At 37.0% G+C, this 22,277-nt stretch overlaps 1 protein-coding gene across 8 annotated transcripts in view; it reads left to right on the forward strand.

Moving 5' to 3' along the window:
* The window catches only part of NPAS3 (neuronal PAS domain protein 3), a 610,089-nt gene that overhangs the window by 581,762 nt on the left and 6,050 nt on the right, over positions 1-22,277 (forward strand). For all 8 annotated transcript variants that reach the window (XM_027726870.2, XM_039386541.1, XM_039386534.1 and 5 more), the window contains 3 exons: positions 2,116-2,222; positions 17,889-18,036; positions 21,136-21,251. In XM_027726870.2, coding sequence (XP_027582671.1) covers positions 2,116-2,222; positions 17,889-18,036; positions 21,136-21,251 — 371 coding nt within the window. The remainder of the gene's footprint in view (positions 1-2,115; positions 2,223-17,888; positions 18,037-21,135; positions 21,252-22,277) is intronic.

Below are 22,277 nucleotides of genomic sequence, written 5' to 3' on the forward strand. Positions count from 1 at the left end.
AAATAAAATCCAGCTGAGTCAAATTTACCAGAGGGGAAGCAGAATGATCATCTTTCATATTAGTCCTGTGAGCTGTAGCACTCACAGCCTGGGAACACCACAGGCAGTGGCCTGCCTGGAGATTGCCTCTTTCTACTAGGCTGGCAGGGTGAGATTTCCTTTCCCTGATCTTATCATAGAATATGCTGAGTTGGAGGGACCCATCAGGATCATCGAGTCCACCTCCTGACCCTATGCAGGTGGTGGAAGAATCACACCATGTGCCTGAGAGTTCAAACCTGTTCTTGAACTCAGACAGGCTTGGTGCAGTGATCACTTCCCTGGAGAGCCTGTTCCACTGTCTTGAAGCAGAGCCACCTCCAACTAGAAAACACTCAGTTCTTGGGCCAGAGAAGAGACAGCAAAGTGTGCCAGTGAGGTGAGTGTAGACATGAGAGGAGAGACCAGAGTTCTAGTTCCTGCACCGTGGACTGTTTATACACTTAGTTCAGTATAAAAAGATAATATAGAGGGGACAGGAATGTTTAAATCTCAGGCTCCCTTCCTTCTGCTGGGGTTTCTTATCACTGGGCAGAGACCCCAGGTCCTTTTTCTTCCCAGCAAATAATTCGCTGTGCAACCAAAGTGGAGGAACTCAGCAGGAGAGATAGGGAATCCCACTGCCACAGTTTCAGATTTGTCTTTATCCTTGTGAATTGTGTCCTCCACGAGAAGGTAGAAGAGGTGCTTTTCAACTGTAGTTTGTGATAAACGTTAGACAGATATCCCCATATGGCCATCCCATATTTGGTTAAGTGCTGTAACTACTAGGCAGTTGTTTGAAGGTGCACATCCTTCAACACGCTCTGTCATGAAAGTGAGAGAAGGATGTTGTGTTTTGTGCTAAACTTGATTTGACAAATTTACAAGCAAATTTGATTCCACCTGCATGACCTGTGAAGTTTTTCATGTTTGTTGTTTGGGGTTATTTTCAACTGGGTTCAAATCACCAGTGCTGCTGTGGTATTGTCCTTCGCTCTTTACAGTCTACGTATTCACCCTGCTTCAGACACCCAGGCAAACACAGCCCTGCTAATCAGTGCATCAGTGGCTGTGTTCACCCCCTCTGCCTGCTGCAAGCCCCTCAGACCCACACAGTTCGGCTTCTGCTTTAGGCATCCCCCAGGATCACACTCCAGTAGCTATCTTGTTATATCAAGATGTTTAGTGGTCTTTACAGCTCCTGTAAATGAATGACAATTATGTCTCAAAATTGAAAAGTGGGCTCGACCCCAATCATTGCAGATTATTTCAAACCCTAAAAAAATTATTCCATGTCTAAAAAACAGACATACTTTTAAATGATTGTGTGAGCAAAATATTTTCCTATTTTCTTTATAATCTCTGTATTACATTTAAGGACATTGACACCTTGACAGTCCATGATACAAGTTTACACACCCACGCTGACACAAGCACACAGACACACACACAAAGGTCTGCAGAATAGATTTTGAAGTTTCTATGTGCAATAAACAACAAAGTCCCATTTGAAAGGGCCCAGAGTGAAAGCTAAGCTCCCAAATGAATTAGACTAAAAAAGATAACACCCTGAGGCATCTGTGTGTCTCAGCATTTAAATTATATCCCTTGAAAAATCAGTCTGGACTTGGTGCCAAGAAATGGTTGAAGAGCTTTTTCATGAATATACCCAATAGAAGACCAATCTGTTGAAATGAAATGTGTCTCTAATCATTTGGTATAAACATATCATGTTTCTACTTTATTATGTAACCTTGAATCATCTTAGTCTTTTAATGAGGATTTTGGATTGTTGCTAATGCTTTATAATTTCATGGAATTATATTTTCTTGGTGTTATGCTACTGGGACAATACGTACTAGAATTTAATTTTCCACTTATTTAAATGGATAAAATAATTTCCAGGTTTCTTTAAAAAAAAACCTTTCTTTTTTTTTTCCTTTTAAGGCTGTGTCTCGTTTGTAGAGATATTCCATTCAAATGACTCTAGTAGTGAAAAAACTTTTTAGCAGATTTCACTTTCTGAGTCATTTGACAGTTCTTTTGGTTTTTTCCTTCTTGAATTATAGACTGTATATTCTTTTTCCTTTTTAGGATTAGTGATTACATGGATCTGACCCCTGTAGATATTGTAGGAAAGAGATGTTACCATTTCATTCATGCTGAAGATGTGGAAGGCATCAGACATAGTCACTTAGACTGTAAGTACTTCCATTTTTGTCAAAATAATCTGGTACAACACTTGATTGTTCCCGAACTATTATTTATATTCCACAACTCGTGTCTTCATCTTGCACCTGCTTTTTTTTGTCATAGGTTTTCACAGATGATGGCTCAAATATGACTTTTTGTATTATTTACTTTCAAGTCTTTCTATAGACATATATGATCATTCATGTATGTGGAAATAAAGCATTATATTTGTATTACCAGAGTTTCTAGCAGGTGTTAATTTACACATGCTGTACATGATTTTAATCCTTCAGAGAGGATTGCTTAGGTGAGAAACTCTCTCCCTGGCACAGAAAATGAACTCCTCCTCTGAAGTTTTTTTTCTGAGTCATAACATGGGGGACAAAAACTGCAGCAAAATTGGGATTTCACCATGTTTTTCAATACAGAAATGAGCTACAGCTCTACTAGTGCTTTAACCACCCTATGTGTTAACATCTAAATGGCCCTCATCCTTATAGCATCTAAGTCCCTGATACAGGTAGTATCTGATTAGGATAAGAATAACAGAAGTACAAAAATGTTACGAGACAAACTTTACCAGAGAACATACGCAATGTCTCTGCATGGGGAAAGAGAGGTTCAGTTCGATTCCTTGTAATTAAGCTCTTTGTATTCTTCTTATTAAAAGCCATAGGGCCTAATTCTTTTCTTGTTGAGATCTGTTGACTTCAGTGATAGGGCTCCTGATTTACCCTGGTGCGAAAAAAGACTTATGCCCTTAATCTCTAATTTATCTGCGCCTGCAGTGAAGCCAGATAATTCTTTGGAAGTTTCAGTGACTGACTGTGTTTATGATTGACTTTGGTGTTTTTCTTAATGTAGAAGACTATCTGCAAACTGCTTCTTAAATTCAGAGCCACAGATTTGAACAACTCTGCTCCCCCTGCACCATGTCCCACTAGCATTTCCTAATAAAAGTGCAGCAGCCCAAGTGCAGACACTTTTAATTAGATTTTACAAAACCATATGACTCCAATAGAAGGCAGTATAAAGTGTTCAGTCCCAAATTACCTTGCTTGGTCTGCAAAGGAAGATAGGACGGTAACTGCAACCAGAAAGCAGGAGAACAAGGACAGCTTCTGTGATAACATATGGCAGCTAACAGCAGAATCAAGCTCTGTAAAGCTTTCAAATAGTCCCTGAAGTTTCTAGAAGGTAAAGTTCAATCAGCATAAGAAGATCAGATTAGATATATTTCTGCAGGAAAAAAATAAAATCAACTATCCAAAAGGATAAACAAAGTAATTTGGCATCATTTACATTTGGAGCATTTAATATCCAGGATAATAAGTCAGTTGCTGAGAAATGAAGGAACAAATTCAAAAACTTACTTGGTGCTCTTGAAGCTGGAAGTCAAAAATGACAAGTTGCACTTCCACTGCACTGTCTGACCAAGGAAATAAAAGATATTTACGACTCAGACTTAACATATCACCTGGCATAGATGAGCATCCCATTTGAAAAAGACCTTAATCTTCTGAATGACCACTTCTCTCTGAAATAGAATATGCTTTATGAAACATTCATCTTCAGAAAAATTGGAGATCTATGTAGACAGTATGAGTGCAGTGTGGTCCAGTGTATAAGCACTGGACTAAGAATCAAGAGGCCCTGGAGACACGAATGACTTCTAAAAAATCACTTCACCTTACTGTGTTCATGCTCTCTGTGTCCAGTTTAGCTGATTGAATTGCAAGCTTTGTAAACACAAGGACTTTCTCCCACTGAACATCCAGTACAGTGGAGTTCCAAACTTGGCTGTATGGCTATAGCATAATTATTCTTCATTGGCTAATCTTTTTTTTGAATAGACAAGGCTAGTTACATCCTTTATGTGTAGTTGTTCTCTTGGTTTATAGGAACAACATGTTCATACAATCATCTAGGTTGGAAGGAACTCTGGGGTAATATCTAGTCCCACCTCATGCTCAAAAGTGGATCAACACTGATTCAAAGCAAATTTTTATCACTTTCTCATTGATGTTGAAAAACCCTAAGGTCAGACTTTCCACAACTTCTCTGAGTTTCCTGTTGCAATATCTTAATAGGGGTTAAGTTATCTTCACAGTGGGTTTTTTTCATTCTATCCAGCTGGAACTTCCCTGTTTTGATTGTGCAGCTCATGGCTCCATCTTTGCAGTAGCCTTCTTGCAGGTATACTGCTGGGTTCCGTTGAAGTCACCTCTTCTTCAGGCTGAACAAGCCTGGTTCCACAGCCGTTCCTCACAGGGCAAGTACACCAGCCCCTGGGTATCTTGGCAGACCTCTACTGAACTTTCTGAAGTTTATCACTATATTTCCTATGGTAGGAGCCTAAAATTAGATTCCAGATGCAATCTAAAGAGTAAAGGGGGATAATGACTTTCTGTGCTCTTCTGGCTATACACTTTTTAGTACAGCCCTGCTCATTCATGCTTTTAGCATACTGTCCACCAGGACGCCCTTGTCCCTTTCCACAAAGCAACAACCCAGCCAGTCAGTTCTGATCCTGTAACATTGCAAGGAGTCAGTCCATCTCAGATACAGGACTTTGCATTTGTCTTTTCATGTTGAAACTCATGCTCGGTATGAAAGATCTTCAAGTTTAAATAAGTCTTGGGAATAACTGAGGAAGTACACCTGCCCACTATAATCCTGCAAAAGTTGAAGTTGTTCATATCTTTGCCCAGAGAGGTGTTCAGTTTTCTAGCATTTAAAAGACAATGTCTAAAAACTAAGAGAAAGAAATCCTAAAACCCCAAAACACTTCATGTCAACTTGTCGAGTCTAAAAAATCAAGTTCAAACCAAACTAGAAAGAGAAAATTCTCCTGGTCTAGTAAAAATTAAAATTAGAGCTAAAATTCGCAAACTGGCTGTACAAGGTAAAACTCAGCAGAACCACAGTTCCTTGAAACAGACAGCACGAGATATTTGCAGTACAATACAAGAAATAATTGCTTGAGATCACAATGGAAAAAAAAAAAACAAACGAACCAAAAAAAAGCAATATTATTCAATATTTTAAAGAGGAGTTGGAAACTAAAGTAATGGTTAGGAAGCACTAGTGGAAAACAGAAGCAGGACTTGGGAGAGCAGCAGACTGTAAAGGGTGTGTTTGATGGAGGACTGCAGAATGCAACTAAACATCTTGGTTCATTTTTACCAGGGATAAAATAATTTTTAATTATTAAAACAAGAAGAAATACAAATTGCAATGGTATATTTAAAGGTAAAAATAAACACAAATAAAACTGCTACTCTGCCTATTCACTGACAACATATCACAAAAAAATAAGGAAAAAGTAAGACCACTACATCCTGCTGTCTCATCCAGGATATTCAAAGACATCAAAGAGGAAAACAAGCAAAGAGGAAAATGTTGCACAAAATTGCAGAGAAAAAAATCAAGAAGGCTGTTGATGGCTTTGGATCATAGCAGCCCATTAGAAACTTTGAAAAACAGGCCTTGTTAAATCTATCTCAGATAAAAGAAGACAAAAGCAGTTTCAGGAATGTGACCATAACAAGTATAATGGTGAAGAAGGTCTGCAAGACTATAGCAGTCTTTTGTAAGGGAACTACTGCCCTAATGAAAGAGCAGATATGGTCAGTGGAAAAGCTTTCATTAGCTTCAACGTACATGGGGATTATGCCCTAAAAAAGCAATTTTTTATGGACTAAAATTCTGACCTGGGTGAAAAATTCCATTATGTTCAGTGGGGTCAAGATTTATGTTAGTTATATGCTCTTGTGAATTAATAAAACAACATTCATACTCTAACTGTACGTAGGCCTGCATTTATAGCAACATAATAATATGTGGCATGATACCACAAGCTATTGAAACATCAGTTTTTTCCAAATAGAGATAAAAAGTTTATGGCTGTTTTTTCTATCTTGTTTCATTTAAACTTTGAATGATCATGCTTTTTCACAAATCTCTCCGCCAATTTTTTGGTGTTACAATTCTACCTTATCAATCTGTTTCTCATCTTATAATGCTTCGTGGTTTCATAAGTTTAGGAAACTTCTCGTTTGTTCATCTTCACTGTCAAATAAATTGCTGGTAGAATCATGACAGATATCACTTACCATAAATCAAGTCTCTCTCACAGAGATTATAGTTAAAATGTTCTCTCTTCTAACAGCCAGTACACCAACCAGCACCATGGACCACCTATTGGCTCAGAAACTGGATGCAACAACTTGTGTTTGAATCCAAACCCTCAAAAATTATAGGTCTGGCTGTACCCTGGCTCAGATACAGTCTCTAACCCTCGCTCTGTGAAACAGAGGTCTTTATTAGGATATATGGTGTGAAAGAGTTAAAATTAAATGTTTTATGTATCATGCATTAATGTTATGCATCTAGAACTAACATCCTAGAAGGACTCCTCATGCCCCTTTTTCTACTTTATCACTTGTAACAATGGGGAAAGTTGTAGGATCCTCTCTATTTACTTACCTCTGCATAGAAGCATTGCAGGACTAAATTGGGTCAAGCATAGGGCAGTTCATACACTTTCACCAAGCCATGAGTCCCTGCATGAGTAGAACTGCCCTTGCTCCAATGACTTCAATATCCCTGACAAATATCAATGACAAATATCTCTGATCTTAAAGCTAGCAGGCTACATTTGATGTCAAATAAATATCAGAAATCAAGCAGACTAATAAAATTATTGTTGTATCAGGTCTTAGCACTGTCTGTAGAACTCAGCAAGGTCAATTGATGCTGCTCTCTGGAGTACAATAGTGTGTATATGTGCTTCCCTTTTGTTGACACTGTTAGCATTCAGGGGTCTGTAACAGGCCTTTTTAAGGAGTACGTTTCATGTTAAAATGAGTGGATGTCATATGCCATTGGAGTATACATCTTCCATTTAATTGGAAAAATGTGATGGTCTTCATTGAACACCAAGTACTTGATGTTACTGTTCAATTAAGGTCATTAAGAAAGCAGCAAGGAAGGATAGAAGTCAAGACCTCTGAAGACAACCATATACATATTTTTAGGCAAATATAGGATAATAAGGCACCATCTCAAAATTAATATATTGCTTGTAAGAACACTGTCACCAGTATATACCAATTGGTATTGGTATAAAATATGTGCTTTTTCATTTTGGAATACTAATTGAGGTCTAAATTCAGAAACCTTGCACTGACAAGAAAGATACAGTTGTCCTCAGCTATTGCTTAGAAAATATCATCCTCTTTCTTCGGGATTTGATTTACAGCTATAAGAAATACAATTCCTCAGGAACAGTGAGCCAGGGCAGTTCATTTCCCATAAAGCAAAGGTCTCTGATGAGTATGTTTGGTAGCAATCCCTCTGATCTACTTTATCTGGTTTCCAGTGGTTAGAATAATCCAGTCTTTCTGAAAATCAACTATTCCACATTCACCTTTTTAATGGCTCCCCTATTTTTTAAGGAATATTATCCCCTCAGTCTGCTTTTAAATCAGTTATATATTCATGATTTCTTTTATGTATGTTCAGTAGAAAAATTATATTGCTATACAAAATATTGCTTAGTGGTTTAGCCTACCAGCTGTAGTTGAACTAACCCTTTTAACTTATGCACGAGTTATAATTTTTTATTCTCTTAATAACCTCAAACACATGAAAAACAAATAGAATGAGTTGATAATTTCTAACAGTAAAATACTTCACATATTTTGCTATCATGCTGTGGAATAACTCTGCAATGTCAAGTAGCTCACAATTAGTAAAACTGTAGGGGGAAAAAAAGAAGTGTTTTGATCCTGAGGAATTTTTATCCTAATCAGATCGAAATTTCAATGCTCTTGTAGTGCTTAATATCTTCAATAACCAAAAAAATCAAACTGATTCCAATGTCAGGTTTTACATTCTGGAACTGAAATAAAATGCTAAAATATACAAATGAATCTCGTGTTTGTACAAGTTTATTATCATCACTAAAAAGCAAGATTGATTCTAAATTAGGCTGATAGAATGTCAGGGGTTTAGCTATTTCTTAAAGTCCTCCCAGCATCCTGATGACAACCTAGTGTATGTTGTTTTCGAAGTATTGCAGAAGTGCTGATCTGACCGCCTGCACAGTCTTTCTCTCTGTCTGTAGTATGGGTCAGCAAAAATTTCTATTGGACACTGGCATCCTTAAGTCCTTTTGACTAGAAACAGTGATGATAGAGCAAGATGAGGGAACAGGAGATAACAAACTGGAAGAAACATTTTTTATTCCTACAAGGAGGAAAAGGATCATGGACTTTGGTTTTAGCACATGTCTAGTGTTCGTTTTTCAGTCCTAATGAATCTTAAGAGATGTGCACCTATCCAAGCATGTGTACATGTCTTCTCTTTTAGCCATGCCCTGAAATCCTGCAGATGTTGTATCTGCTCCCACAAATGCTTTTTTGGGTTATCCGAGATGTTGGTCTGTCTAGCTTTATTTCTTTGTCTGCATTCTGACCAAAGCCAAAGGTACTAAAAGGACCAAAGCCAAAGGTACTTTAAAGAAGGGGGAAAACACTCTGCAGCATGCAATTATGCACACCTTGCACCCTTGTTTTCTCTGTAATACGCTATTAACTCATGGCTGATTCATTCCTTGAAAGATGAGCATTTATACCGTTACTTACATTTCTGTTTGTGGAGGATGGTTGTTACTATTGTAATATTTGGTGTTCTAATTATCCGTATAAATATTCAGATATCATTTTCAATCCCAATAAATTTCTAATCTTTGTGAAATTTTGTGCCTCAGTTTTTCACATGCAGGTTTTGTGCTCTTGGACACGTTTTCTGTATGTAAAGTAGATACAAGTTTACCAGAAGCATTAGATCTTTTGGATAGTAAACAAACCAGAAAACTCTACAAAACCAAATCTTTAAGCTATTTAAATCATTAGCTACTGAACCTAATTGTAGAATTTTGCCTTCTGTAGCTTAGCAATATATACAGTTATTTTGCAAGATGCCTCAGATATAGTTTGCATCAATAACCCTTTAACTTAATTCCTGATGTTATTTCATCTTCAAATTAAATCTAATGCAATACTGATTTAGTACGCTTACATTTCCAGTTTGTAGGCTTTTGATTGTAAGTCTTCCATAGTTCATAGTCAGTTGAAATTTGCAACTACACTCTTCTCCTATTTTTTGCTTTAAAAGTGTATGTAACACCAGCTGTATAAGTACAGGTACTGCAGTAAAGGGTTATAGAGTGAAGATTGAGCTCTGGCTTCTGCTCATAACCTCTTGGTTTCCCAGTTACTCCGTTAATAATTTTCTTTATTTTTTAAAGTCTCTTTGTGCTCAAAATTTCTGACCCCAAAGATGAATCTATACTTTGGTATTATTCTTGTGATACATTGCAGAAGCACATGTTAAATTGCAAAGCCATGGGAATAAAGGATTTTATTATACGCCTCCAGCAGCTTCATCTTCAGTTTATCCACTAAACTAGTTCTGTGCTGACTTTTTGCTACTGGATGTATATGCATGCCATTTTAAAAAAGAAGGAAAAAACTACTTCAGTCACATAATTTTTACCTTCATTGCTGAGGTTTGCTCCAAGATTACTGAGACCAGAATTGTCCATCACCTTGTAGTCTAAATCAGTAAGTGTGTTGTTCCATTGAAAATCTAAGGATGGATTAAGGATTTTGTAGCTTAGTAGACTACCCCTAAATATCCTAAAATGTCACCATGTGAAGGTATGATGAAACTCTTGCAGATCTTTCCAGGGCTTCAGAAACACGTTTGTGCTGTGGGCTTTTTTTCTTCTCTTTCAAAGGTCTGGACAGTTAACTCTGTGTCTTTGAGGGAGACAGTTTTAAAAGCAGGAAGGATATGAAATTAGTGTTAGTAAATTGTGTAGCATATATCAAATGTGTGACAGTGTGGCAATAAGTCTTATCAACACTTTGAAAGAACCTGCATAAATCACCTTTGGCTTTGCCATCTGTAAGTCATGTGGACAGTGGTGGGTTCAGGTTGGTTTTGATGGCTGATAGCTTATCAAGTATGCTGCTGTGGCACTTTTGGCTCAGTGGGCTTTGGGAAATGCCCTGCCAAGCACCTGAAGCCTTTGTCCAGAATGTCCACGGACTGCCAGGTATTGCTTCTGAGATCTGAAGTTCTTTTGTTTTTATTTTAGAAGGTTGTGTTTTGGGGGGTTTTGTTAACGCTAAGCTATTTTTTTAAGGCTTGTGGAGAAAGATGGAAAGATTTCTTTTGTTTCCTTTTCTTTGCTTTTTACAAGTCATCTGGTATAAACGGACAGTATGCTTCAAAAATGTCTAATGTCATTTACTGCTAGATGTGAGATGGTAATGAATCTTTGTGGTGGTTAGAGGGTGTTAGAACATTCAGTTGTGCCACGCCACCATGTGCTGTGAGATTAGTCTAGAGATTAGGCTGAGGAAATCACTCATTTCACTCAGCCCAAGCACCTAAAGAGGGACTCTTACCCCAGAGATGAAAGCATGTTCAGAGGGATCCTGTACCTTGAAAAAGACCATCTTTAGCCTAAGTAATTAAAAAATAAAATTAATATTGCTGCCAATGTGCTTCTGTGAATCTTCCATCTCTTTTCCTATTTGTAGGAGATATTGTTATGTATAGTCTGCCGATACGTTTGGCATGGAAAGGGTTATATTCTAAAGTCATTAGTCTTACACAGGTTGTCATATGATGGACAGTAATGTTAGTGGAGAGATGGAGGACAGATTTAAGTTTCTTGAGCAAGCAGGGCCAAATTTCTCCTCTGATGTTGAGTTTTACTAGCTAAGGGCATAATTTGGATCTGGGATTTCATTTTCCCCTACGGTTTGAACAGAGTTCATTAATGATAATGGAAGTTCTGTCTGAAGTTGGTGTTCAAAGTGGGCTTGGGGTTCTAAATGACCATTTCAATATTAGCAGAAGGAAATCACTTTATGGCAGGATTGAAGTCATGGGGAGAGAGACAAATTATGAGAGAAAGAAAAAGTTTAGAAAGAAAGAAGAAAACCTAGAAAATCCTAGATAGAAAAATCTACTGTTTATTTTTCATCATAAAATTGTCTTATATAGTTAGTTTATTTGCATCAACTTCATCTATACAAACAACTGAAAAGTTTTCTCATATGCATGCCATAAGCTTCCATTGCATAATGCATCTAGTGATACATCAAATTATATATTATAATTCTGCCATTACATTTGATCAATACCTACATAATGTTTTGAAATAAACATCCTACCTATAATGGTAGGATGGTTACGTATAATTATAAATTGTCATTTTAAATGATGGGCCATGGGCAAATGGTATATTATAACCATAGTGAAAGAAGAGGGGAATAAAAGAGTCTCTGTTGTTCAAGTAGGAGATGATTATTTTTCATTAGTGGCGGGAAATACTTTTTTGTGTGGTTTTGCTGGGTTTTAATAAATTTGCATTGTGGCTGTGGACTGATGTCATATAAACTGGTAAAGTAGTATTGATTTAAAAAAAAAAACTTCCTGATCTTTATCTGACATAATTTGTAATCAAATGAATGTAGAACGTCTAGCAGAAGCTAGGAAATTTCAGAGTGCTGGAGTATCAATGTCCAGGGATTAGGATAGGTCACAAAATCCACAGATGTTTTTCCAAACTATTTTCACAATTTACTTGGTTATCTTCCCTAGCTAGACATGCAGCATGCAAGGCTTTCCTCACTTTCCTCACTTGGCAAGTTACAAACTTCGATCCTAATATGAATGCACATGTTTTAACAGTTTGACTCAGGCCACTTTTAACATTTGCTTTTCTGTAAAGTGAGGCAGGAAAGATATTTCTTGTTTTTTAAAGATTCTTAAGGTTTCAGTTTTTTCAAAATGCTTGATTGAGGCTCCTTATTTTCTTATGCAGGGTTTTTGAGACTTAATTTTGTCTAATTTAGCAGGTATTTATGTATGTAACATTCCTATACTGGAAGATTAAACAGTATTTCATACTGCAGAAGTAAACAATGAATCATTTGCCATACTAGGCATTTTTAGAGTGATTGTATATGCTTAAAAGAATTATCCCAAGTGAATGAAGAAGTTATGTGGGAGTTTGAATGTCAGTAAGGTACAGTTTTCTTTCATGAACCTGATCTGCTATTTCCTCCTTGACTTAAGAAAAGATTAATTTATGTTTATAAACCAGCAATTATTACTGTCTGATATTCATATCACAGTAGCAGCCAAATCTCAGTCAGTGGTATTGGCACAATAGACTGCATTCTACCCTCTCCTACATAAAAGATATTCTCTGTCCATTACTCAGGTCTTTCTCCTGTCATACACTGTGAGTAAAATGCAGCTTTCTAAACCCTCACAGAACTAGTATTTTTTTGTAAACAGTTACTATCCTTCTATTTTCCTTTAAAGAGCTCTGTTGAGATACAGTAAGTCACACAGGGCTGGTAAGCAAGCGCACGCAGTGAGGAGAGGTAGAGAAGTATGAGCCCCGGGGACTTGTGATGCAAAGATGATATTCTTGACCAAGTAATCTGCTGTGAAGGCCATACTTTTGGCCCAGTGGGTAGCGAGTGCATTTGCGCAGTCCTGGCTTATATTCCCACCTCCTCACCCCATCCTGTGTAGCAGATCTGAAATCAAAGTGTTTGTGGAGAATTATATAGGTGGAACACAATTGCTTACCAAATGTCTACAAGTCTCATATCATCTAGCTCCTAATTCTGTTTAAGTAACAAGCATCATTTAACATTGCTAAATATTTTTCATTACTAAAATCCAATTTGTGGATACCTACTATTTAAAACATCTATCTCACTAATTGCAAAATCTATAGAAAAGTCCTTACAACATCAAAGACTCACTTGATCCTTGGAGCTGTTATAAATGGAAAACTGTCTCTGTTACAAGCAAATAAGGCACTTAATGCACTCTTTCTGACTGTGATGCTATTTTCCTGAGGGTTTTGAAAATGACCTTCCTGTAAGCATCAAGGACTGTAACTTTTCAGATAAAGAAACTTGTTCTTGTTTTAAGTCTATGCCAGGTTCATTCCCCTATAGCCCACAGTTTTCAAAAGCAGAAGAAAAAGTAATCCAGAACTAAAAAAATAAAAATCCCTCTGTTTCCAGAACGAAGTTACCCTGTCAGCTTGCCTTGGGCCTTAGGTGGAGAAGTGGAGATTAAAGAGTCAGTATTCCTTTTCATGTTTCATCTGCCAGTTTTGTGAATGTAGAAAGAGTACTTGTGGCTGCGGCTAAGTATCCGACTGTGGTATTAAGTATGGCATTTTCATCCACACGCAGTAAATTAAAAACATTCTTATAAGTTTATCAGGAAAGAAATTCAGTATCAATACCATCCAGTCATTGATAAAGGTATTTCAAGGAGAAGAGTGAATAGCACAGCAGATGTAACCTCAATATTTTCACCAATTATAAAGAGCCTCTTTGTGAAGCTGTGTGAATATGTAAGATGATCTCATCATTTCCTATTTACTCAATACTTACCTGAATACGCAATATAGTGTAGCTTTTAAATGCATATGCACACGAGTAAAATGTCCTTTTGTAAGAGACTTCGCTAAAAGACTGCTTTTGATACACAATTTCTTCATCTCCTCTTCAAACTGAATTAAGCTACTTCCTTCTTTTAAAACACAACTCACTATTTAGAAGCTTTGGCTTTGATTTCTCAGAACAGCCTTACAGGAAGAAACTATGTTCTTTTTCTTTTTGTAACCATATTTCTGAAGACAAACTTGTACTGATTTATTTTGATTTTTTAACAGAAATAGGTTCCTGCAAAAAACACTGACTGTTTCTTCTTTTCCCCCCTCCTTAATTCCACTGCTACAAGATTATTGCTGTGTGCAAAGCTACCAAGGAAAACTGAAATCCCTCTGTTGGGAACTGTGTACACAGCAATATATACTTTGAGAAATAAGTGAGATTTTTTTTTTTAGTTCTTAGTACGACATACTGTGTACTTCTTGCATGCTAACCACTGAACTCAAATTGAGTAACTAGGTAACACTTCAGCAAATTTTAGTCAAGTTTAGCATCGACCATTTTAGGGAATATATCTGTGCAGTTAATGTAAAGGTCATCAGTTTTAAAACACTAACACCCAGTTAGTCCCTTTGATTAACGAGTTTAGATAGATAGGTAGGTAGATAGATAGATAGGTAGGGAGGGAGAGAGAGAGAGAGAGAGAGAGAGAGACATACATATATAAAATTATATAACCCAGTCCTGCATAATCCCATGTAAATTCAATCACATGACCCATCCCAACAATGTGGTCAGAAGTCTCACTTTTCCCAGTACTGTATTGTCTGCCAGACTGGGTACTCCATGTATAATACAAATAGGAATATAAAATTATTTGCATTGCTCAGTGAAGGATTTGTCTGAATATATTCAGGATGTGATATACAAGGCACTACATTTTCAGAACTTTATGCCAAAGTGAAATGTGTGGTCTGTTGCTAGTTACAAAACATAACTTCACAAGCAAAGCTTAGGGTAGCCTAATGATTTCTTTTTCATTTCTTCTCAAAAACAGTAGCTTTATTAATGGATTATCTGTATCTGCAAACTGAAGATCCTCAAAATGAAGCTTGGCTTTACTCAGTAACACCTCTAAGTTATTAAACCAGATTTTCCTCCCTGATTTGTCCTTCTAATTGCCTTTTTTCTCAAAATTCTCATCTAAATTCTAAGTTGCAGTTTGGCCATGCCAGCAGGTAAAAAATACTGTAAATTAGAAAACATTTATAGTTTTCTTCATTTTTTTCTTTCATCACATTGAGAAATTTCTTCCCAAGGTATACTATGAGCTTTCAGAACTGACTTAGGGGTGCCGTGTACACTCTCAAAGGACATAAGAACCAGATTTAGCAGCACAGCACAGCTGGCCTGCCAGAGAATCTCTTTACAGAGAGAATTTTTATATTAAATTATGGGACCTCCTTCAGAGCTTGGTCCACAAATATCTTATATGAAATGTGTTTTAGACAGATGCAGGAAGGAAAATCCTGTGTATCTGGTAATATATCTGAGCTGACCAAAGAGAGAATGGGAATTTGCAGGTAGATGAACTTCATGGAAAGCTCATTTTTAATACAGTATTTCCTACATTATTTGGATGTACAGTAATTTGGGAGCCCAGATTCTAAGTGTAGATGGTTTGTATATAGCTCTGATGCACTGAATTCTCAGTCTTGAAAAAGCAAGCACCTTCTCTTTTCCGTAGTTCTGAAATGAGTGCTCGTTTCAGGTCATGACAGACTTTTCCAGTGGTGCAACAACCAATATAGAAGGTATTGAAGGTTGAAGGACTTGTCTAGGATGACCGAAAGAGCTGGAGATTCTGAGTCCTTATAGCTATCACTATGCAGAACTGCAGTGTGCTCTTCGGTCACTGGCTAGTGACTCGCCTGGTACCTTGACTTTCAAATGTGTAGGTGGGCAGTTGTCCTTTGGCATTTGTATAGCATGTTAAACTCCCCAGATAAAACTGTTCCAACAAAAACAACTGTATATTTAGTAGATACAAGTACAGATAGATTTTACTAGTTTCTGCACACAACTCTGGATGGTCGGGATTCCAGAAAACAGAAAATATCACTCCACATTTGTGTGTGTATCAATTTTACACTCAGCTGTAAGCAGAGTATTTTGAATGTCCTATTTTATTGAAATGGAAATGTCTACCATAATCAAAATTTACAGCAATACTTCCCGTATTCTTCATAACTGATAAAGTTGGACTAATTTATGTGAGATTGTTTTCTAAAGTGGTTTGACAGAAATGCTGGGTAGGCAGTTGTTCTTTTTTATCTTTATTCTGCTGTATAATGAGGTCTTGAAGCCAATGAATTATCACAGTAGAATATTTAAAGTTTGGAATATAAAAGTAAAAATTTAGCAAAAGATGGATATCTGCTAGAAACAAACCTAGTTCACTTCAGGTTGCTGAAAAACAACACGATCCAGATTACAAATATTTGCTTATATAAGAGCTGAACCTAACATTCACTTTACATTGCACTATTTACTTGCATTTTTTTATTTAGTAGTTGAAAAATTGCAGTGGGGATTGGAGGATTCCTCCAAGGTAAGAAAACATCACCGTTTGTATGGCTGCCTTTGTTTTTGGCTGCCTATATTTTTCTGTAGGTATCTGCTGTACATGGATTTAGATATAGATACATTCATATGTATAATTAGGGGTATAGACATTTGGTTAACTTGAAAGCTCCAAAGTGTCATTTGTCACATTTATGGTAGGAACTTTAACTGTCTTAAATACTTATTCTTTTCCAAAGTGACTTTTTTCTTTTCCCTCTACGGAAAAAAAAAAAAAAAAAAAAAAATAAAAAAAAAAAGAAAATGTACTTCATGAAACTATTGTATATGAAGCACTTATTAGCCGTAATTAAATGGACAATATGAATTTACTACGTCTTTAGGACTCTGGCTTGTTCTGGTTTAGAGCAAGATGATTAATGCAAATACATATTACTTGAGATAACCATTTAGCAGCTAATTTAGCCAAATTTATTACAGCAGTTAGAGGTTTTTCATTTTAGCAGACGGAGACAAGGACATGACAAAAGCAGAAAGGTGTATGTGAATGCACACTGCCCTCTAGTGCACAAAGCTTTGTGAGAGTAGCGAGAAGTCCAGGGAAGAGAAAGGGCTCCAATAACAACAGTACTTAGATTTTATGTAGTTTAGGATTTTTATAAAACCTTGCTGCCCCCTTCCACTGAAAGATTTGCATTTCATCCCCTTCCCCTGACACTGAATAATCAGATACAAACCAAATTCGTTTCAACTTGGCAATATTTTGGCTGAAGTATTACTTTAAACATCTGTATTTTTAAACCTTCTTGCTGGGAGCATTTAATAGCAGCGTTTCACATTACTGATTGCTTTTATTTCTTTCTCTGTTTCTTAGCATATTTCAAACACTGGAGAGAGCTGTCACTCTTTGGCTCTAACCAAGCCATTCTGTGCCTCCCTTAGGCCTCTTTCTCAGTCTGTTGGTGGATTTACTTTGCTCTGGTAGAAAGTAAATTCTCCAAAGACTTTTCCCCCACTGACCAGTGGAGATTTGGTTCATCTGAGAACTCTAAATTCTGTTTGACAAGATCAAAGAAACAGATGTATAAGTTCAGTAGTTGATATCGCCTGCAATAAGGAGAAATGATCAAAGCAGCAGGGGTAGAGTATCTTCCCAAACCTTTCAAATATCCAGAATCTCAAAGAGGTCTACCTAGGAGCTATGAATAAATCACATATAAATTTGCCTCTTTTTTTTCCTTTTCTTTTTTTACAGTTTGACATTGAATGCATTGGAAATGTCCACACAGCAATAAGTATTTTGTGAACTATAGAGATTTGTAGGTTTTTTACTTTTCTTCTTCCACTAGAGTTTCCCAAAGCAGGTGAAATTATACTTTAAAAACTTGTGCAAACATATAGCTAGTTATATTGAACTTCAGATCCTGTTTCTCGTCTCTCTGGCATTAAACCTAAAGGAAGCCAAGTATCTTGTGCTTATACTTGTGGCATTTTGTAAAATGAAGCTCATTTTACCACTCAGTTCTACCCTACCATGCACTATAGCTTGCTTATGGTTTGTTTGTATTTTCTCGCCAGTGCTGAATAAGGGTCAATGTGTAACAAAGTATTACCGCTGGATGCAGAAGAACGGAGGTTATATCTGGATACAGTCTAGTGCAACCATAGCTGTCAATGCCAAGAACTCAAGTGAGAAGAATATCATCTGGGTCAATTACCTTCTTAGGTAGGTCTTCTAGTCACTTCTCTCGCTTGAACTGCTGTCCCTATGACTTGCCTCTGTTGAAGAAAGTTTTAGGGAGAAAACAACAGCCTATTAGAGAAAGGTAAGAACTTTTCATGTAGTCCACCTCAAAAGCAGTGGTATTTCATGAGAGTTATGGAGGCATCTGTCATATCTCAGTACACTGGAATATTCTTGAATTATGCTGCCTTAGTTTTGAAATAAACGTTCCACTGTTTTATTGTGTGCCTCACTGCCCTGAAATCTACTCAACCTGAGCTCAAAGATAAAAGTTATCCGCACCAAGTTTCAGGTGTTATGTTATAAAATCTAGTGTGAAGTGTTTGGCACTGGTTTATTTGAATATTAAAAATGCGTGGAAACAAACTTCTGGTATGCTAAAAAAAGGTCTCTCTAAAAGGCGTTTGGCAGTTCACTCCAGAAAGAGGAACTTTCTCAAGAGAAAAAGCCTTGTTGTTCCTGTAACCATCAGATAATATTCACACTAAAAAATGCAAAATAGGGTTTAAAAATAAAAGTAGCATTTAAAACTATTTTAAACTATTAGAACTATTTTAAACAGAAATAGTAGAAATGTCTTGAATGAAAGGCCTTTCCCTGAGAAATTCTGTTTTACCAAAGTATTTTAAAAGGACTAGTTTCTGAGCTCAAGGGAAAACAAACTGTAACTGAAGGACAGTGAATTATAAACTTGACCTTTCTCATCTGAAAGTACCTTTCAACACATTCTGTTTTGTGACAATGTTCAATAAGATTGGGAGATTTTCTGTTTCATTCCGGAGCAGAAAAAAACCAAACAAATAAAATTTGAAACCTTGCGATAGTCATGAAAGGCAATTGTCATTTTCTGGCCTGTTCTCCTTTTAAGTTACTTGTCATGGTTTGTTACATTCCCTTTGATGCCATGAGAGTTCAAAGTGATGTCTAGGGGTTAGACTGTGACTTATTATGCCAAGTCCAGCAGGCACTGAAGAGACTGTGCCTGCCTAAACTTGCATGTTGAAATGCTTTTGATTCCCCTTTTGGGGAAGAGACAGAAGCAACCCCTGGCAGGAGAGCATTGAAGGAGTACTGTGGGAAGCCTTCCACAGCAGTGGAGTTTTCACTGGGGCTTGTGTTTCTGGCCTGACACAATTTAGCACAGACTTTTCTGAGTATATCCTTATCCTGATACTTTTTTGTCTCTTTTTTGCAAGTGTGAGGCAGAATGCAACATTTCAAGGGTCAGCTTAAGGCTCACAATTCTGAACTGGAAGTACAGCTTCTCTGCCCCAGTCCTTAACAGGGCTTCAAAATGTCCAGAAGTGTTCTCATATTTCCAGCTTTAAGCTGTAAAAATGATCCATAAGAGTTATGAACAGTTGCCTTTGTCCCCTTTGCCACTTTCCAGACAATAGGTGAACTTAGTCCACAAACATACCACAAAATAATTTTCTCTACAAGCAGAATATACCTAACAAAAACAGATAGCTGTCTTCCCCAGGTCTTCTCCCAGAACCTGATTTTTCCATTACCAGTCTGTTAGAAAAAGATTAACATCTTCAGTGAATTTGTATTTTTAATTTAGATTTCTCCTTGTACTGGATTCCACAAAAGATCCAAATGTCCAAATAATGTTTTAATGACAGATCAAGGCATAATTAGGTCTACTCTTAGCAGGAGTACTGGTCTGTATACATTTTCATGCATTAGAAAGTATGATTCAGCTGTCTCTAAAAGGATAGACTAATTATAGTGACAGGGAGGATTAATGCTGTTCTTGTCTTAACAACTTGTTATTCACAGTGTGAAAGCCCTCAAACGTCTTTTGCTTGGAGGGGGCAAATTTGGGGACTGCCCTGGGGCAACAGAATAAAGTCACTTTGTCAGGACAAAACCATAAAGATGATAATCATAAGATGTCATTTCAATGTGAACTGTGTGAATTTTCACAGTATACTCCAATAGGCTGAACATGGACACACTCTCACTGTGGTAGTGTGTCAGGCGCACCCAGCGCTGTCTATGTAGGACTGCGGATTTTCTGCTTTATCACCAGACTGGAATTTGAACTGCATGGAAATGCTCACCTATTCAAAAATTATTGAAGACTTTGTTACTTTTAACATCCTTATGACACTTATGCCTAGCTGTGTCTGTTCCCCTGCCTTTGCATGGATTTAGGAAAGGAACACATTTTAAAATGTACAAACCAAGAAAAAGCACAGGGTTGGAGGATTATTTTTTTCTGTTTCTCTGGTAATGTAGCTTTTTTAGATTGCAGTCATGTTCACTGCTAACAAGTCACAGGTGAGCACCACATGAGCAGATGAAGATATGATTATAATGGGTGTGTTGACAGTTCTTTATCCCTAGCATACGCATCTTAACATGCACATGTGCATCTGTCATATAGTTAGAGTAGTTGCTTTTGGTTTCTTGACAATGTGCAGTGTGCAGTGTTTAAAAAATATTAAACCTTTTTAATCTAATTTTTAACCAGATTCTTTGGAGCAGTGGTCGCTTTCTCTAGCCCTAACTGAGTACCTTCTTAATAACTTTATGTATGGTCTGCTTGATTAAAGTGTGGAAAACTGGAATGTTGAGAAAAGCAGGTATTGAAAAGGCTCTGGCAAGGTTGATAGAGAATACTGCTACACAGTACAGTCTAATAGACATTACAGTGGGAGAGAAACAGATTGGAAAAGTTAAAACACCCTCTCTGTCCTACCAGGCACAGTAATGGGATCGAAATTGAGATATTTTGTTGTTGGATGATTACACAGTGTAACTTTACTGCTAGATATCACACAAGCCACGATGTCCCACTTCAGGAAGAATGCTTTGATAGCTCTGAAACTTCACTAGAATCAAACGAGGCTTCGTACCTGGTCAATATAAGTATTTGACAGCAGTATTAAAATAAACCTTCATAAAATTCCTGCTGCGAAGCTCTGAGGAGCCAAAAATATATGTTTCTGTGTCTACTGTGCTGTTCTTCCTATTTATGCTCTTTTTTCCTGAACTTTGATATGAAAAGAGGGAAAAATCATGAAACTGCAAATCATCCATTTGTGTTTATATTTGCTGTCTCCTCTTCAGTAACCCAGAGTACAAGGACACTCCAATGGATATTGCACAACTTCCTCATCTGCCAGAGAAAACCTCAGAATCCTCAGAGACCTCTGACTCTGAATCAGACTCAAAGGACAACTCAGGTAATACACATGGTGTGCCTTTATATCTAAGAAAGGTTCATATCATGAAAGCCACGTGGTTGGCTTTCTGGTTCCTTTTACTTCTCAAGTATTGTTGCACTATTAAAAAAAAAATCATGTAAAATTAAATTGAAAAGCACTAGAAAAGTCTTTTAATGACCTTGCCATTTCCACAGTATCTTCATTTCCTCAGAATTTTTTTTTTTTTACTCTCTCCGTGCATTCTTGCCTACATAGTACCAAAATAAATCTTTGATTTCCCAGCTGTGCTTATGAACAGGTATTGTGCCTTGTGTGGAGGACTTGGGATTGTGACTGTTGAATATGATTCTAGTTCTTCTTTTTCCAAAGTAAGCAGATATTCTGCAAAGAAGTCTCTACTGACAATATTTATGACCCTTTTTCCTGTATAAATACATTCCTGAAGAGTCTCACTAGGGGGCAGTGAAGATTGAAAAATTTGAGGGTTTTCTTGGGTTAATAGAGTATATTTAATTATAAGGTGTGGGTTCCAGCACTCATTTCTAAGCTCTTTAAGTCTGGGACTTCAGCTGTTTTTAAAAGCTGAGTGTACTCGTCAAACTCAATGTGTAAATGAGTCCTACAGATGGTCCAGTGAACAGATGGTTCACACATTCCATTTGTTTTAATAGTGGTTACCTAGACACAGGTACAGATCATCTGGCCTTCAAAGAAGCATGGTATCCTGTGGCCCAAGAAGATGTTATTCTGCTGTAGTCTGCAAGATGGATAGATAGATAGATAGATAGATAGATAGATAGATAGATACATACATACATACATACATACATACATACATACATAGATGATTTTTTTTTCTCTCGTGTCTGTGATAACAACCAAAAAAAGGCTGGAGAAAATGCATTGGGCTGATCTAAATCAAGCAAAAGCAAGAAGCTCAGGCATTAATGTTATATTATGATATGGCTGCTCTCTTTCATCTTTTGCTTTTATTTGTTCTCCCTTGACAGATTGGTTTGATGGTTAAAGTCAACATGCAGGCTT

The sequence above is a fragment of the Pipra filicauda genome, unplaced genomic scaffold (assembly GCF_003945595.2).
Source record: "Pipra filicauda isolate LSUMZ 115617 unplaced genomic scaffold, ASM394559v2 scaffold11_size5308982_pilon, whole genome shotgun sequence".
Taxonomy (NCBI): domain Eukaryota; kingdom Metazoa; phylum Chordata; class Aves; order Passeriformes; family Pipridae; genus Pipra; species Pipra filicauda.